The sequence below is a fragment of the Suncus etruscus genome, chromosome 12, assembly GCF_024139225.1.
Source record: "Suncus etruscus isolate mSunEtr1 chromosome 12, mSunEtr1.pri.cur, whole genome shotgun sequence".
Lineage (NCBI taxonomy): Eukaryota > Metazoa > Chordata > Mammalia > Eulipotyphla > Soricidae > Suncus > Suncus etruscus.
Window position 1 is genome coordinate 18,459,205 of NC_064859.1, and position 18,600 is coordinate 18,477,804.

The 18,600-nt window shown below is 40.2% G+C and overlaps 2 protein-coding genes across 2 annotated transcripts in view; both read left to right on the top strand.

Annotated features, from left to right (window-relative positions):
* ERLEC1 (endoplasmic reticulum lectin 1) overlaps positions 1 to 18,600 on the top strand; it is a 548,089-nt gene that overhangs the window by 318,889 nt on the left and 210,600 nt on the right.
* The window catches only part of C12H2orf73 (chromosome 12 C2orf73 homolog), a 29,860-nt gene that overhangs the window by 8,722 nt on the left and 2,538 nt on the right, over positions 1 to 18,600 (top strand). Inside the window, exons 4-5 of the mRNA XM_049784558.1 lie at positions 126 to 327; positions 9,040 to 9,193. Coding sequence (XP_049640515.1) covers positions 126 to 327; positions 9,040 to 9,193 — 356 coding nt within the window. The remainder of the gene's footprint in view (positions 1 to 125; positions 328 to 9,039; positions 9,194 to 18,600) is intronic.

The window sequence follows — 18,600 nt, forward strand, 5'->3', positions numbered from 1 at the left end:
AGAAGTATTGACAGTTAAGCTTAATATTCTTGACTAATCCTTGACATATCTAAAATTTACATAAGCATGACTCAACTGAAATACTCATAGAGATCACCAATGTACTGTTGAATTATGTTTTTCAGACAGCATAAAATAGAAGATTCTGGTAAAACTGGAGAAAAAAAAGAAATACAATATGAAAACAAATCTGAAAAGAGCAGACAGTATTCAAAATCTTGTGCCAGAAGAGGACGAATATATTATGCTAAATTTATTAACACAAATGCAAGAACGTTAAATGAACCAGTTCCCTACATGGATCCTAAAAATGGTACAGAAAAGCAGGTTAGACAGATGTTCATTATATACAAATAGAGACTTGGTAAATATTTCGTAGGATCATTTGATCACAGACTAAAGGGCATGACATACCTCAGATTAATACTTTTATTTTGTTTTAAGTTTATTTAAGCACTGTGGTTTTTAAAGTTGCACATAATACATTTATTTCTGGCATTTAATTCAATACCAGTCATTTAATCCAACATCAGTGTAACATTCTTTCCACCCTGGGCTCCAGTTTTGTACCCTCCCCCAAGACTGCCCCCTGACAAATACAAATAAATTATTTAATATTGCTTGTTACCTACAAATGGTAATGCAATTATTGGGGGAAATTCACTTAATTAAAAGATAATTTGTGAAAATTGTCTTATCTTCCACTGGGGTCATTTAGTCATTGTCTGAAGGTTTACTCAGTAGCTTGTTGCTAGTTTAGCATTTTGTTGTTTTGGTTTGTTCAGCTTATGTGGCTTCTATGACAATTTCACATCTAATCTGATGCCTTCCTCCTGGCATGTTTGTACCAAAAAATATGGAGGTGTCACGCAATCGCATATGCAGCCACATGATTCAGGACTTCTGGGATCTTTGAAGCTGGGCCCATGAACCAAGATGGCAGCTCTGTGTCATGGGTGTGGCTTTTGGGGATTCTGGAAGTACAGAAGTGCTTCTTGCCTTTATTTCTTGCCTTTACTCTGAGAAGACATCAGTCTTCTCTAAACTGGAGACACTAGAAGACATTAGAGTGCCCAAACTGATATACCCCACATATGTTTGCAGCTGCCAAAGGTTCAGCAGGGCGGTGGGTTTGCCTACTCCCCTCCCAAGGTGTCCCTGAGCCATCAGTTTCAATACCAGTATATTCAGAGTTTCCATAGTTTGATTTGTCTCTCTTCTGAGAGTTGGATGAATCTGATTAATCTGTTTAATAATCGAATAGTTTATAGCAGTAACTGGGAACTATTCTTGCATATAACTTTTGCATACATGTATGAATACTTATATGTCTGAATGATCTTGCTGCCGGGTACTTCTGTCCAGCAGCACCAGCAGGATTTTTATGACTCCTGCTTCAGGGAAGTGGGATAACATGGAACACGGTGAAATATAAAATATGAAGAAATGAAACCACACAATGAATGTATGGGGAAACACGTTCTGGCAAGTGTGCTTCACATTTAATCTCCAAGCTAGGAGTATTTAAGGGGTAAAATGTCAGTCATAGTACGAAAAGAATGCTGACGCTTTGTTTCTTTGCAAAGTACAGAAACTTATCAGTGTATATTGTTGATATTTAAGACAATACACATGGCTCTTGGTGGTTTTAATCTTAGAATAAAATATAGTTTAGTTAGGAGCCCAGAGGATAAAAGGAAAGTAAACTTTTACAATTCAAAGTAGTTCCTGCTGGCCTGGCCCTAGGTGTCATATTAATGTAAATCAAGAGATTAGTAAGAAGCCAGGTTTCCTATAACAAATTTCCTTTACCTAAGGGGGACAGGTTTGCAGCTCAAGAGGCTAAGACTAACTTCCTAAAGTCTGTTTTTGAAAGAGATAAACTATATAAAAGGGGTACAGAATTATACCTAATAAAATTCAATAGCCCAGTGCTATCTTGGCAACACTTGTTTGGAGTGTAAATTAGTTAGAAGTCCCTGAAGCAAAGCAATCCTTTCTGTTACAAACTGCTATGGTGTTAAAAGACAAGGAGAGAAGAAATTGTTTTTTTGATGCTGAGTATTCCAGGTAAAGATAAATTTAACCAGGGCTATATTGCCCATAAAAATCCTTATGTTAGGAGGAGAAAGGTTTTACTATATACACAGCAGAAGGGAGCATATATATGTATGTATCAATTAAATGTTTGTAGTAAAGAAAACAGAATGCCAGTTTCATTAACAGAACAGCTCATTCAATTATCCACACTGAGAGAGGACTCAGTGGGCCTATTGGTGAGAGAGATCTCAGGAATCTTCCAGCCATCCACACTTGAGGGAAAAGACTTCTCAGTGGGCCTGTTGGTAATATTTCCTCAGGAAGTTTTGATTTTGAAGTTTTTAGCTACCCACACTAAGGGTCTGAACATCTTAGCAGGTCTTCTGACTGACTTCCTCTAGAAATATTAAGATTCCTATTATGCTAAGGCTGTGAATACTGATTTTCTTTTTTTAGATTGGGTCAAATTATAACCACTCCATACTGGTTGGAATTACTGAAAAAAATCTTTAATATTGTATTTATAATATATTTTAGGTAACAATTCCCCATGCTACTGAATAATTCATGCTTTTAGAATAGTTGCTACAATTTTTTTTTTTTTTTTGGTTTTTCGGGCCACACCCGTTTGATGCTCAGGGGATACTCCTGGCTAAGAGCTCAGAAATTGCCCCTGGCTTGGGGGGGGGACCATATGGGATGCCGGGGGATCGAACCATGGTCCTCCCTTGGCTAGCGCTTGCAAGGCAGACACCTTATCTCTAGCGCCACCTCACTGGCCCCAGTTGCTACAATTTATTAAAAATGTGGAGGCAGAGGCTAAGAGAGATGCCATTGAGGTGGGGCATTTGCCTTGCATGCAGAAGGATGGTGGTTCAAGTCCCGGCATCCCATATGGTCTCCCTAGCCTGCTAGGAGCAATTTCTGAGCGTGGAACCAAGAGTGACCCCTGAGTGTGACCCAAAGACCAAGGAAAAGAAAAAAGAATAAAAATGTGAGGACAGAGGGATACAATCAGGAGGGTAATTGCCCTACAAGTGGTTGACCCAGGTTTGATCCTCTGTCATCTCATATGGTCCCCGAAGCACTACCACGAGTTATTCCTGAGTGCAGAGCCAGGAGAAACCCCTGAGCATTGCCACATGTGGCCCAACCCCCTCCCTTCAAAATAAAGAATATGAAGTACTAGAAACATGCTAAATATTTTCTATTTTTACATAAATATACCCTTTATACTGTCCAACCACTGTTAGCAGATACTACTATAAAAATTTAAAGATAACATATTCCAAAATGTAGATTTATCATCCATTATATAATACACATGTCACAGCTGTGTTTCTGATGAAGGTTTATCCAAATTAAGCTATTATTCAGTATCATACTTAAATGTGTGTTATCTTTAAAATATACTTAATGTGTATTTTAAAAGATTAGTTGGTGTGTTTTACTATATTTACCTTTGTTGTTGTTAGAAATTACCAAATTTTAAGACTGGATTAAAGTCACACAAATGTGTTGCCTTACCTTCTTGACCATAGACTCCCACAAACTGACAGGGCAGGTTCCTTCTGGAGGACTGGGGAATGCCTTTCCTTGCCTTCTTTGGGTCTGGCCCTTCACTCTTTAAAGCAGAACTATAACATCTTTAGACCTCTGAGGACTCTTGCTAAATATCCCTTTGTTCACTTTGGATTCACCCAGACAATCTGGGATAAAATCTCTTTTCCTTGGGGCTGGAGAGATAGCATGGAGGTAGGGTGTTTGCCTTGCATGCAGAAGGACAGTGGTTTGAATTCCAGCATCCCATATGCTCCCCCAAGCCTGCCAGGAGCGATTTCTGAGTGTAGAGCCAGGAGTAATCCCTGAGTGTCGCCGGGTATGACCCAAAACACCAAAAAAACAAACAAACAAACAAACAAACAAACAAAAAACACCACTTTTCTTTAAAACCATTGCACAATCCCCTTTGTCCTGTAAATTAGTTGTTATTGTGTTGGGTGTGATTGTGAGTTAAACTTTAAATGTAGGTTGCATTTTATTTGTGTGTGTGTGTGTGTGTGTGTGTGTGTGTGTGTGTGTGTGTGTGTGTGTGTGTGTGTGTGTGTGTGGTTTTTGGGTCACACCCGGCAGTGCTCAGGGGTTACTCCTGGCTCCATGCTCAGAAATTGTTCCTGGCAGGCACGGGGGACCATATGGGACGCCAGGATTCGAACAGATGACCTTCTGCATGAAAGGCAAACACCTTACCTCCATACTATCTCTCCGGCCCTGTAGGTTGCATTTTAGAGAGATCTTTTTACTCTAATAACATACGCTGCTACTTGTTTTAAAAATCTCTGCGCGGTGTGAAAGTGAGATCTTGGGTTAGGAATTCCTATAGCCAGGCATGCTTTCCTGTCATGTCCTAAACCCATGCAAGGATAAGACTTATACAAGTGATCATTTGAGATTTCCAATAAATCATAATCTAGGACTTTACCAGGGAAATAAATATGGTGCAGATATTCAGGTGAGTGCAAGTCTCATATTTCTTAGAAAAGTTAGTGTGTCGCCTGCCAACCTAGTTTAAGGTTAAGCTAAATTTAAACCCAAATGCTAATTGAACTGCTTCCTGACTTTGAGACACAAAGGAAAATGGATCCAAGAAAAGAAAGAAATGTAGAAAATCTCAAAATTGACTCCTACCAGTTTTCTTTTATTTCTACTTTTGGGGGGGAAAAGTCATAAACAAAGGATGTCAAAGAACTCCTGTCACTATTTTCAGAGTGGCAACTCCATAGAAATGCCACTGAAGTCAGAGACCTTTAGGACTTGAGAGGAAATCTGGAAGGAAGGGAAGTAGATAAGGAGATAGCAGGGATGAATGAGGAGTTAGAAATGATGATCCAAAGATGATGCATCACAGAAGAAAAAGTTCATTGATTGGGGGTATGGAGTGAAAAGAATGTTGATTTGGAAAAAAAAATGCCCAGAGAAGCTTTAAATGTTCTCCATTGAAAAAGAAAAATTAGACCAACACAATAATATAGTGGATATACTGCCTTGTATGCAATTCAGAGCATCTCAGTTTAGTCCCATGTGTTCCCCCAGGCACCACCAGGAGTGATCCCTTAGCGCAGAGCCAGGAATAAGCCCTGAGCACTGCCACATGTGATTCCCCTAAAAGTACTTCTTTCCAAGTACCCAAGGTCTAATAAAAAATAATGTTCATGTTCTTATGTTTGTAAATGTGCTCTGTTATGATAAGTTTCTTGTTCAATGTTAGCTTTATTAATTAGCTCAGTTGTAATAATGCTGACTTTTAAAGGAAAAATGAGAAGTTTAAATATTTAAATGACATACTTGTTGTCTAATATATCTTACTGAAATATCCTTAGAACAGATCAATTTTGTTTATTTACAAGATGAAATATAGTTCTAAACAGCTTCCCCCAACAATACGATAGCAGCACTTTTTTCCAAACTGTATTTTCCTGTTCACTAGTGTTAGCATACAGACTCAAAATTACTCCACAATTCACACTGAAATGTAGTTCTAAAAACTCCTAAACTTTCTTAAGCTTACTAATCAATACTTCCCAAATATATTTCACAGTGGAAAGCTCTGTTGTATCAATCTGATATAGAATTAGTGTTTGGGATTAATGTACTAAGGACTTTGTAAATTATTTTTAAAAAAAGTGCTTTGGGGCCGAAGAGATAGCACAGAGGTAAGGCATTTGCTTTTCATGCAGAAGGACGGTGGTTCGAATTCCGGCATCCCATATGGTCCCCTGTGCCTGCCAGGGGCGATTTCTGAGCATAGAGCCAGGAGTAACCCCTGAGCACTGCCAGGTGTGACACAAAAACGGAAAAAAGAAAAAAAAGTGCTTTGGGGCCAGAGCGGCTAACCCAGGACGACCGTGGTTTGATCCCCCGACATCCCATATGGTCCCCCAAACCAGGAGAGATTTCTGAGCATAGAGCCAGGAGTAACCCCTGAGCATTACTGGGTGTGACCCAAAAACAAAACAAAACAAAAAGGTGCTTTCAGCACTCCTCAGATTCACAAGAGAGTGAATTCTTAAAATCTATGAAAATAAAAAAATTAAAAAAATCTATGAAAATCTGGTGTTGATTGTACCATTTTTTTTGTTTGTTTTTTTTTGGACCACACCCAGTGACGCTCAGGGGGTTATTCCTGGCTCTGTGTTCAGAAATAGTTCCTGGCTAGAGGGACCTTATGGGATGCCAAGGCTTGAACCCAGGTCTGTTCCCAGTCAGCTGCATTCAAGGCAAATGCCTTACCACTGTGCTATCACTCCAGTCCCTGATTGTACCATTTTATTTTTTAAAAAAAATCAGTCACTCTTATTGCAGGATTGTGGTTTACAGTAATATTGATAGTATTGTTTACATTCTTTCCCCATCAGAATGTCACGTCCCTCGTCCCTTCTCACTGCAACCCCATACAAGTCCCACCACCTCATTTAATCCTCAGTATTTCTATTTCCAAAATTGAATATGGTCTTGATGAAACTTTTAGCAGATATTTGATTATATCTAAGATAACTATAATACTACTCAAGAACTCCTAGGTGGGGGCCTGGAGAGATAGCACAGCGGTGTTTGCCTTGCAAGCAGCTGATCCAGGACCAAAGGTGGTTGGTTCGAATCCCGGTGTCCCATATGGTCCCCCTGCCTGCCAGGAGCCATTTCTGAGCAGACAGCCAGGAGTAACCCCTGAGCACTGCCGGGTGTGGCCCAAAAACCAAAAAAAAAAAAAAAAAAAAAGAACTCCTAGGTGTCATAGTTACTTTACCCTAAGAGTCTCTTCTACTAGATGAAACCAAACATTTTTGTTTGTTTTGGGGCCATACCCAATGGTGCTCACGCGTTACTTCTGGTTCTGTGCTCAGAAATCACTCCTCGAGGCTTGGGGGAACCATGTGAGATGCCAGGGATTGAACCAGATTGGCTGTATGCAAAGCAAGCGCCCCACCTGCTGTACTATCACTCAAGCCCTAAACATTTTTTAAATTGAAGAGAATTAAGTAGTAGTTCTCCTCACTGTTTTCTCAACTTCTAAGTGCATACGTTGTCATAATATGCTAATGAATATTCTATCTTTGTTCTTCCTTTCCTAAGTATTTAGGTAGTACTTAATACTATAAAAATTTAGTAATGGCTGAGCAGAAAGTTTCCTGGCACCATAAAGAAAGACCTTAGGTTTGACAATGAACATGTTTGGAGCCTGTAGTTGGTCTCATGACAGTATGCTTCAAGGGTGGAGACACCCTGTATCTCTTAGGCCAAGGAAATCTTCTTTCTAATTTCCCCAATCCTTACTGTTCCTATGCAAAAACAAATAAACAAAAAACAAACTTGCCACATAAGCTCCCCCCCCCTTTTACCTTTTCCTTTTTTCTTTCTTTTGTTTTCAAATTTATATTTATACTTTCTAGACAGGGGCTCCCACCAGTTTTCTTTTCTTTTTTTTTTTTTAACAGAACCATAAAACAAAAATATTTGGGGGGGGTTGGGTTTTGGGGTCACACCTGGCAGCACTCAGGGGTTACTCCTGACTCTGAGCTCAGAAATCACTCCTGGCAGGCTCAGGGGAGCATATGGGATGCCGGAATTCATGCATGCATGCATGCATCCTTCTGCATGCAAGGCAAACGCCCTACCTCCATGCTATCTCTCCGGTCCCAGAACATAAACCATTTTGTTCAGCCTCATATTTCTATGGCTTCCTACAAATTGAGAAAAAAAAAATGGATGGTACCAGGAGCAAAGCTGTCTCATGAGCATTGAGTGGAAGTATAAAATGATCAGACCTAAATAACCAACACAAAATCAATGACAATAGAATTAAGAGACCCAAAATACAACAAGCTATACACAAAAGAGACCTGTTACACTAGCAATCCAGGGCACTAAGGGTGGAGATATGGCATGCATGCTGGAAACAGGGAGATCAACACTGGTGGTGGGAATTTCCCTTATTCACTCTCACTATGTACCTTAAATATAACTGTGAAAATCCTGTAATTTACATTGGTCTCATTAAAAAATAATTTTAATTTTCAGAAAAATTTAGTAACATCAGAAATATTTTCCCCCTTAAAGTTTTTCAAATAGCCAATCAATGCGGGTTGCATCTAGCAATGTAAAATAAAATTGGAGAGGAAAAAAAATAAAATGGGACAGAGAAATATATTGCATTGCATATCATAACAATGAATATTGTTTGTAAAATTCATGCATATGTATTGCACTGTGTGCTCTTTCTTGTCAAAATATATTTTATGGTTGGGACATGAATATTTGTAAACATTGTAATTTTGGAAACAACCATCTTAAATCAAAATACATGATTTGTATTGCTATAATAAGAAGCTTAGAACATAATTTTTAGATGAAGTCATATAAAATATGTTAATATATAATATAAACCTGTATGTATAAAATATATAATAAATTATATGTATGATTAAGTTTCAACAGAAAAAAGATAACTTGTATTTTTACTACCTTTCTACTAATAAAAGGTACTTTTAAAATATAACAACTCTATTTAAGCTAAAAAAAATGATTGTTATATTTTAGGTACTTTTTGGGGGGTGAGAAATGCACACCTCACTGTGCTCAGTGCTTGCTCCTGGCTCCACAGGGACCTCTCTCTTGGCAGTGCTTAGGAGGTATATGTGGTGCTGGGAATTGAATCCCAGTTTACCACATGCAAAGCCTTTGGGAGTGCCTAACCCACTGTACTCTCTAGTCCAAAGTACCTTTTAAAATAATTTAATCATATTTGTCTTTTTGAGTTTTAATCTCACAGTGAAAAATATATTTATTCTTATAATGAAAAATATTTTCTAGCTTTCAGACTCTTTACACTAGAATATCCAATAATTTGTGGGAGGCTATATTGCTAAACATTCATAGGTATCAAGCAGTACATGAAAATATTTTATAGTACCCAATACTTGTTTTACATTTTCTTTCTTGAAGGGTGAGTGGTTGTCAGATTCCAACGAACTAGAACATTCCTTTCAACCACGTTACGACACTGAGAGTACTCAAAGGACTCACTTCCAAAGGCCAACATGCCCACTGGTGTTGCCGGTCAAATACAGCAAGTCACAAAAGCCTTCTTGTGGAATCGGTAGGTCAGCAAGTCAAAACTCTCCCTGTTGTCTCAGATCTCAGCCATCAGATCAAGATGTAGTAAGTACAAGACTGACTCACTCATATGCAGTTCGGGTCAGAGTGATAGCATAGCAGGTAATGTGATTGCTTTGCACACAGTCAACCTGGGTTCCATCCCTGGCACCCCATATGGTCCCTGGAGTCCAGCAGGAGTGATTCCTGAGTGCAGAGCCAGGAACAACCTATGAGCAAAACCGGTGTGCTCCTCTGCTCCCAAATAATGCAGTTTGGATATTAACCAGCCATCTGCCACCTGATTTACATATCAAACATTTACATATCAAACCATTTGCATACAACTATAATCTGATGTATGAAGAGAAATCCACTTTACAAGAATATAAGTATCCAACTCAATTAGCTGTAAAAAGTAGGGTGGGGGTGGCCTAACAGTCTCTCAGGTGGAGCTCGGCAGACCAATGTGAAGAACTTGTGGTCTGGGCAATAGCATGTTCCCTGCTAGGCCAGCTCTGGGGAGAGGGGTGTGGCTAGGATCTAGGAATGGCTTCAGACACCCCATGGACGTGAGTTTAACTCTGTGTGTGTGTGTCTATGTGTCTATATGTACTCAGAAGTGTTCTAGTACTGAACTGGAAAGTTGGCTTACAGAACTAGAGATAACCTGGGGGCAATGGGGTGCTGGGAATGGTTCCTGAGACATTAGTGCATTAGGGGAAGGAAGTGGGCAGTGTAGTGGTGGTGGATATGGTGTTGGAATGAAGCCTGCATGAAACTAGCATTCCAATATTGTATATCATGGGACCTCAATAGGAATGTCTGGACCAGGGAGAGTCTACTATAGATCTAACTGGATTGGGCATCTTGGTATAACTTGAATGTCTATCAATAGCTTATAAGTAGTTGCCACTACTTTAAGCTATAAGTTATGTCAATTAAACTATTTCCATTTCCTGATCAACCAAACCCACTATAATATAATTGTGTTTAATAGGGCAGCCCCCGAGAATCTAACTTCTCCACAGGAGTTGAGAAGATGCCTACAACAGTGTCACCTTTGACAACTTTGTTAATTATCCCTTCTTGCTGGCAGCTTTGTCCCAAATACATTTAATAAAACATGATAAGCATCATACTTTTTATTGATAATGCCAGCATCCAAGTCAGAAATAATACCCCATTGCTCAGAATTTTAACTACTTTTTGTTTTTGTTTTTGTTTTTTGGGCCACACCCACTGGTGCTCAGGGGTTACTCCTGGCTATCTGCTCAGAAATAGCTCCTGGCAAGCAGGGGGGGACCATATGGGATGCCAAGATTCAAACCAACCACCTTAGGTCCTGGATTGGCTCCTTGCAAGGCAAACACCGCTGTGCTATCTCCCTGGCCCTGAATTTTAACTATTAAAATGGAAGACAGCACTATATTATGGATATACACCTCAAATTATTTTCTGAGAGACATTAATTTTTTTGGTTTGAGTTTGGGTCACATCTTTGGAGAAACTCAGAGGTTACTCCTGCTTCCTCCTCTGCTGTCAGGTCTTGGGGGACCATATGGGATGCTGGAGATTATATCAGGGTAGGCTATGCAAGGCAAGTTTCTTACCCTGGACTATTGCTCTAGCCTCAGGACACTAATTTTTTTTTGATACTTTTAGATAATGTTTCCCAAAGTGTAAAAGTCCAAATAAGTATTGCAAAAGCTGATACTATAGAGCAAGAAAGATTTTTACTATAGAATTCTTAGAACTCTGATTCTGAACATGGGTATATTGGATTTCAAAAAGGAACTGACTGCTGTCTCCAACACTAATGACCACTTTTTTTTTCCTATCCTCAGGTATAGAACTTATTTTTTTTTGGGGTTTTTTTTTGTTTTTTTGTTTTTTGTTTTTTTTTTGGTGGACCATATGGGATATGGGGGATCGAATTCGGTCTGTCCTGAGTCAGCTGCATGCAAGGCATATGCCCCACCGCTGTGTTATCTCTTAAGCCCCTAATGACCACTTTTCAATAGATCATCTCACATGACTAGCATCACATAACAATATAGAAAGTACATAAATTACATAAATTATTAAATCACTTTCAGATATGACATTTTTCCTAACAATGTTGTAATAATAATTTTTTCATATGTAAGTAAGATGTGCCTGGTTTTTTTTTTGTTTGTTTTTTTTTTTTTTTTGGTTTTTTTTGGTTTTTGGTTTTTGGGTCACACCCGGCAGCGCTCAGGGGTTACTCCTGGCTCTACGCTTAGAAATCGCCCCTGGCAGGCACAGGGGACCATATGGACTGCCGGGATTTGAACCACCATCCTTCTGCATGAAAGGCAAACTTACCTTCACGCTATCTCTCCAGCCCCATACCTGTTTCTTAAGTCACACCTCCTCCTCGTTACCTCAGATTGAAGGAATTACAGTATCAAGTCAAAACAATACTGTCAACTGAGTACCCACTCTAGCCTTCATAAGAAAGTTCATAAGCTAAAATTCAAAGTTTTTTTTTTCTTTTTTTTTCTGGATGCAACTATAAACCTCAAAGGATTACTTTGAGAAACCAACAAGGACTCCCGTAATTTGAGCTTTCTGGCCTCTGTGATCTTGCCAGTCCAGTTTCTAGGGAAACAAAGGGCAGTTAGATTAAAGGTCAGAGCTTTAAAAAACTATCACATTCAGCATAATTTCCACCACCAGTGTCAGTTGTTGGAGGTGGATTACTGTTAGATAATCTGGAACAATGGTCTCTCCTTTAAAAAACAAATATTCTACTTCTGATTGATCATGGAAGAATGAGCTAAAATGTCAAAATCCCCTACTTTCCATGATTATGAAAGGATTCAGAAAGGCAAAGAGAATGGACAGAAGATTCTGAAATGTAAGGCAGAATGGCACTGGTTCATGTAAACAAGAGCAAAAAAGCAGTGATCCAGGATATATATCAATATAGAATATGAGCGTGATGAATCATTCTGCCCGGGTAAACACCTGAATATATCTTTATAACATAGTGCAAGGGCATGAAGATTCAATCTGCCCGTTTAGACACTTGAGCCTATACCAATATAGAATACGGGCATGAAGATTCAATCTGCCTGGTTAGAATATGGGTGTAAAGAATCAGTCTGAACTTTTTATATCACAGTGGTTAAAAAATATCAGTCTACCCTGATAAACACCTGAATAATTGTGCAGAGAAGAACTAAATATAAAAAATAGCCATTAATGGGCTGGAGCAATAGTACAACAGATAGGGTGTTTACCATGTACAAAACCAAACCCATGCTTGATTCCTGGCATTCTATATGGTCCCCCAAGCCTGCCATGGATGATTGCTGATTGCAGAGGCAGGAAGTATCCCCTGAACACCGCAGAGTGTGGCTCAAAAACAAAAAGGATTTGCTAAGATCAATTAAAGTCATCTCACAGTCATTCTGGTCCAGCCCATGCCTGGACGTTGGCCTTTCAGCAATGCCATCTCGAGCCAGTGGACAAAGCTCCCTTTATATCTTCCACCACACAGTTTCCTGGCTGCTCCTCTCTCATTCCACAAAGGACTTTGCTGTGCCGTATCTGAGCCCCTTGCACAGCCAACTTTCAATTTTAGTTTTACATCGTAACACTTTATAAATGAGACCAATCTGATCTGTGACTGAGCTATTTCATACTCAGATAAGACTTTGGATGTTAATTAACTCCTTGATGTTCTAACACTCTTTTGCAGGCTTAAACACGATGGAAATTCTAGTTTTCTTTTAAATAGATTAAGACGTTCTAAAATGGGTTTTAGTTTGTGTTGTTTATCTTGCTCCATTATAACAATTATTTCTTGCTCAAGTTATGTTCAATGTCCCCTCTTAATTTATTTGGAACATCTGTACTCTTTGCTTTGTGTTACTACTCTTTTATAAAAGAAAATAAGTGCTATTTAGAAGAGAATGGAAATTTTGATAGGAAAAGTATTACTGCTTTTTAAACGTAGAGTCAAACAAAAAGTCTTTTAAATTTCAAAGTTAGAGCAAGTTGCATGTTTGAATAAATCCTGGCTTTGTGGATAAGATATAGATGGCTAGATACCAACTTGTTTGTTATACACTTGTTTAGCAAATTCCTATTTAATTAGATCAAGTTTCCAAGAAACGCCCAGTGGGTTTCAAATATTCCTCATGAAACATTGCCTTATTTTTTTGTAAGCCTTTTTACTTAAAAGGGGGGTTCTTTTTAAGTAATTTGGGACCCACTTAAATTCTTCAGTAGAATAACCACAAAGGACTTGGATACTTGCTTTGATGTTTTCCCACTTAGATATTCTTCACTACTGTGAACTACTTACATAAATAAACAGGGTAGTTCTAATTTTAATCAGTATAATAAATGGGTAAAGATTTGTTTCTATAAAATCTTGGCTTGGGCCACAGTGTTTGCCTTGCACGCAGCCAACCAAGGACAGCCAATCCAGGACAGACAATGGTTCGATTCCCGGCATCCCATAATATCCCTCGAGCCTGAAACAGGCGATTTCTGAGTGCAGAGTCATAAGTAATCACTGAGCACCTCCAGGTTTGGCAGCCCCCACAAAACTCTTGGCTTATCTTTATTGGTTTCCATATGAAATTTGTGCAATTCTAGATCACAATTCACCAGATGCTTCATGGACTGCAGGGATGGTACAGCACTAAGGCACTTGCCCAGATTCAACCTCAGAATCTCATATGATCCTCGAAGTGAGCCCTGAGCACAGAGACAAAAGTGATCCTGAGCACTGCTGTGCGTGGCTCCTGAATAAATAATAGAAGATGATCCATAGGATAAGGGCAGAAAAAGAGAAAAATCTTAGTGCAGGTGTGAGACCAAGGTGGCCCTAAGCCCCCTAGTAAAACCACTGTGAAATATATTTTCCACTCTATAAATTCCCTGTTGGCAGAGGGTGTTAGCCCAAAGATAAAACCAAAAAAATGTACCCTGTAAAGAGGAGGACCCTCCCTGTTCAGCTGAAATAGAGGAACTAGGTAGGCCCGAAGTTCTACCAGATAAAGACATTCTCCGCCAGATAAGGAACCCCTGACACGAAGTTGAGTTAACAGTAAGTTGGGACATCCACCCAAAGCATGATGTGATTTTTGATATGATCTCTGTTCAAGTGGATGAAATGCTTGCATTATTGTATCAACCAATGAAATGGTTGAGTTGTTGAAACCTGTAAAGCTCTATGTATACTGCTTGAAGACTTAACTCAGGGTCCTTGTCAAGACTCCCTTGGTTGGATGAGACTTGACTAGTCGAATAAACTCCCTTTTGCACCTTGCATTACCGGAGGTGGTCTCTGACTCTCAGCATGGAATTGGGTGGTCAACTTGGACCCTAATCTAACCTAACCACAATAGAAATCCAAAGAGAAAGTGAACTGGATTCTATGTTGTTCCACTGAGAATTCAGTGGGGCATCCTGTCTTTCTCGGGAGAAGGGCCTGTGTGGTACACGGTGTATTGGCTGGTTTGGCAATGGTGGGAGGACTAGAGCTGGGTGTACTAAGGTGAAGAAAAGGCCAGGACACCCCCAAAACTGGTGCCCCAGCCTTAAGCTCTGTATGCATCAAACCTGACCTAAGGCAAAAACTGAAGGGAGCAAGGCATTCAGGACTGGCTGGCGTCAGAGTGCGGGTCTGCATGTAGGGTATCAAAGCCCATTCAGGGGAGCATTGTGACAGAGCCCTTGCCATTCAGGGGTCCTCAAACTTTTTAAACAGGGGCCAGTTCACTGTCCCTCAGACCATTGGAGGGTCTGACTATAGTAAAAACAAAACTTATGAACGAATTCTTATGCACACTGCATATATCTTATTTTGCAATGAAGAAGCCAAACAGATACAAATACAATATGTGGCCCGCGGGCCATAGTTTGTTGCAGCATGCAGCACTCACCGACCCCACATAAACGAAGCTACTCCCTTCCCATTTGCATGGAGCAGGAAGGGCTTTGCAGGGAGCAAAGTAAATGCATAACAGGCTTCAAGAGAAGATGCTCTTCCGAGGCAGGTGGAGGTCTCTGTCCAGTCTGCAAAGATCAGACTAAGTGATGCCCATTTTCTCAGTTTTGTCTTTTTGAGTGTGGGAGTTCCCAGTCCCAGAGGTCCCTTCCAATTGGGTTATCATGTCCAGGTGACTACAGGGCCCCTGTGTTTTTGTTTTTGAAGGATAATAGCTCTTGTTTGTTTTTTTATAAATTCATTCATTTTTTTCAGACATGTGATTTATAATACTACTACTAATGATAGGGGTCTTGCACTTAAAATGCTCCAATACCACATGGTCCACCAAAATGTCCCCAACCCTTCCATTGATTTTGTTGCTGATTTTTGTTTTGTTTTTGGGTCACACTTGAGTGATGCTCAGGGCTTACTCTTATCTCTGCTCTCAAGGATCACTCCTGGCAAACTCAGGGGGCCTTATGTAATGCCAGGGATGGAACCCAGGTAGTCTGTCCCAAGCCATTGATTTTCAAGCCACCTGCAGAGGAGAGTGGGGATAGGTATGAAAATAAAAGCAGGTAAGCTGAAGGACTACAAGCCTATTTTTATCACAGCCTAGTCTCTTTTTTTCTTGTAAAAAGACTCCTTGGATTGTTGAAAGCTTTTGGTTAATTTCCAGAGTTCTGAAAAATAATGTTTTTGTGACTAGTTATATCAACATTTTTCCATAGAGCCTTTCTCTGCCATTCCCACCAAGGTCCTGTCCCTTTATTTGTCATGTTACACAGATTTCCTTCCCAATCTGTGACTGTGGTTTTGTTTTTGTTTTTTTTTTTTTTTTTTTTTGGTTTTTGGGTCACACCTGACAGTGCTCAGGGGTTACTCCTGGCTCTACAATTAGAAATTGCTTCTGGCAGGCTCAGGGGACCATATGGGATGCCGGGATTCAAACCACCGTCCTTCTGCATGCAAGGCAAATGGTCTACCTCCATGCTATCTCTCCAGCCCCTGTGTTTTATTTCACTCGAGAGTGGGAATGTTAACTTTTGGTGTAATCAGTTTTATCAAGCTCTCACTATAGATTGTATATTATATATTTAAGAAGTGGTTTCTACTGTCAAATACAAAAGTCCTATTCTATATTCTCATGTCTTAATTTCATAAATTCTCATTCCATAATTAAAACGCATCTCAGAGCCCACATTTCTGTACAGTGTCTGCTTTTTTTAAACCATGGAGTGATTTTTGTATTCCCATCCCCCTTTTCTTTGTGTATCCTTACCTACAAGAAAGACCCTCCCATTTCTGGGAGGGGTCTTGGGAAGGTTACAAAAGGTTTGGTCTCAGGGGCAAAAGGGGACTTGCATAGATGGAGAAGTAGCAGGAGGAGAGATGGCTGGAAAAAGCTAAGACGCAGGGCAAGCTGAAAATAGCATGCGTAGGGCCTGGAGAGATAGCACAGCAATGTTTGCCTTGCAAGCAGCCGATCCAGGACCAAAGGTGGTTGGTTCGAATCCCGGTGTCCCATATGGTCCCCCGTGCCTGCCAGGAGCTATTTCTGAGCAGACAGCCAGGAGAAACCCCTGAGCACCGCTGGGTGTGCCCCCCCCCAAAATAGCATGCATAAATTATTATGATATAGGCCACACATGTTGCCCAGGGCTGAATAAAGATGATCTCTCTGGAAGCCTGACTGCATGTGAGTTTTTTTGTTGTTGTTTTGGTTTTTTGGGTTTTTTGGCCACACCCATTTGATGCTCAGAAGTTACTCCTGGCTAAGCGCTCAGAAATTGTCCCTGGCTTGGGGGGACCATATGGGACGCCAGGGGATGAAACCATGGTCCTTCCTTGGCTAGCGCTTGCAAGGCAGACACCTTACCTCTAGCGCCACCTCACCGGCCCCAAATCTTTGTTTTGTTTGTTTTGTTTTTTTGTTTTTTGGGTCACACCTGGCAGTGCTCAGTGGTTACTCCTGGCTCTATGCTCAGAAATTGCCCCTGGCAGGCACTGGGTACCATATGGGATGCTGGGATTTGAACCGCTGTCCTTCTGCATGAAAGGCAAATGCCTTACCTCCATGCTATCTCTCCGGCCCCCTGCATGTGAGTTTTCTACCCGCTGTGATCACCTCAGAACCGCTGGCTGAACAAGGAGGTACATACACGTGGTCCTGGGCTGGAGGAGAAAGACCTCTCACCCTCTATCACCATCCATCACCATCCAGCTCCATCCAAACGGCCTTTTTATTATTTATTTCTACAATTTTCATCCATGAAGCAATTCATATTTTTCCTTGATTATCTGTGAGACTCCTTAATTGTATATTAATGTTTCCTATAAGATTAACTTCTCTGTAATTTTGATCACTGTAATTTTATAGGCTAATTTTCAATTTTTTTTTTTTTTTTTTTTTGGATTTTGGGCCACACCCGGCGGTGCTCAGGGGTTACTCCTGGCTGTCTGCTCAGAGATAGCTCCTGGCAGGCACGAGGGACCATATGGGACACCGGGATTCGAACCAACCACCTTTGGTCCTGGATCGGCTGCTTGCAAGGCAAACGCCACCGTGCTATCTCTCCGGGCCCTAATTTTCCATTTTTAATTAGAATGAAGTGTTCTAACTATCTGGATACTTAATATGTCTTTTGCTACAACAGGTAAAGTTCCCATTCTTTGATTTTTCTTTTACAGAGATGAAATATTTAAGGTCCTTTACATTTCTATACAGGCTTTGGGATTTTTTTTTTTTTTTTTTGGTTTTTGGGCCACACCCGGTAATGCTCAGGGGTTACTCCTGGCTATGTGCTCAGAAGTTGCTCCTGGCTTGGGGGACCATATGGGACACTGGGGGATCGAACCGCGGTCCGTCCAAGGCTAGCGCAGGCAAGGCAGGCACCTTACCTTTAGTGCCACCGCCCCGCCCGGCTTTGGGATTTTTGGCATCTCAAAATTTTAAACAGGAAATATGACTGTGGATAGACAGACATAGGGGGAGTCACTTACCTAGTAATATACTATCTTATTCTAAAAATAAAAGTCTATGCAATTTTCAGGGCCAGAGAGTTATCACAGCAGTAGGGCATTTGCCTTGCACACAGTTGACCCAGGATGAATGGCGGTTCGAACCCAAGCAGCCCATATGAGCCTGCCATGAGTCATTTCTGAGATCAGAGCCAGGAATAACCCCTGAGTGAGGCCAGGTGTGATCCAGAAACAAACAAACAAAAAAGTTTATGCAATTCTATTTTTATAACTTTAAGGGAATTTAAAGGTTTTCTCTAGAGAGATTTTATAAATTTTTTTGTTAATATCTAGAAACTTCGTACTATTTACATTTTGTTTCTATAGAGAATGCCACTGTTGAAAGTTTCAGAAGTTCTGTTTTTGGAACATCAACTATAATTATTGTACCCCAGGAGGCTTCTAGTTCTATCGGC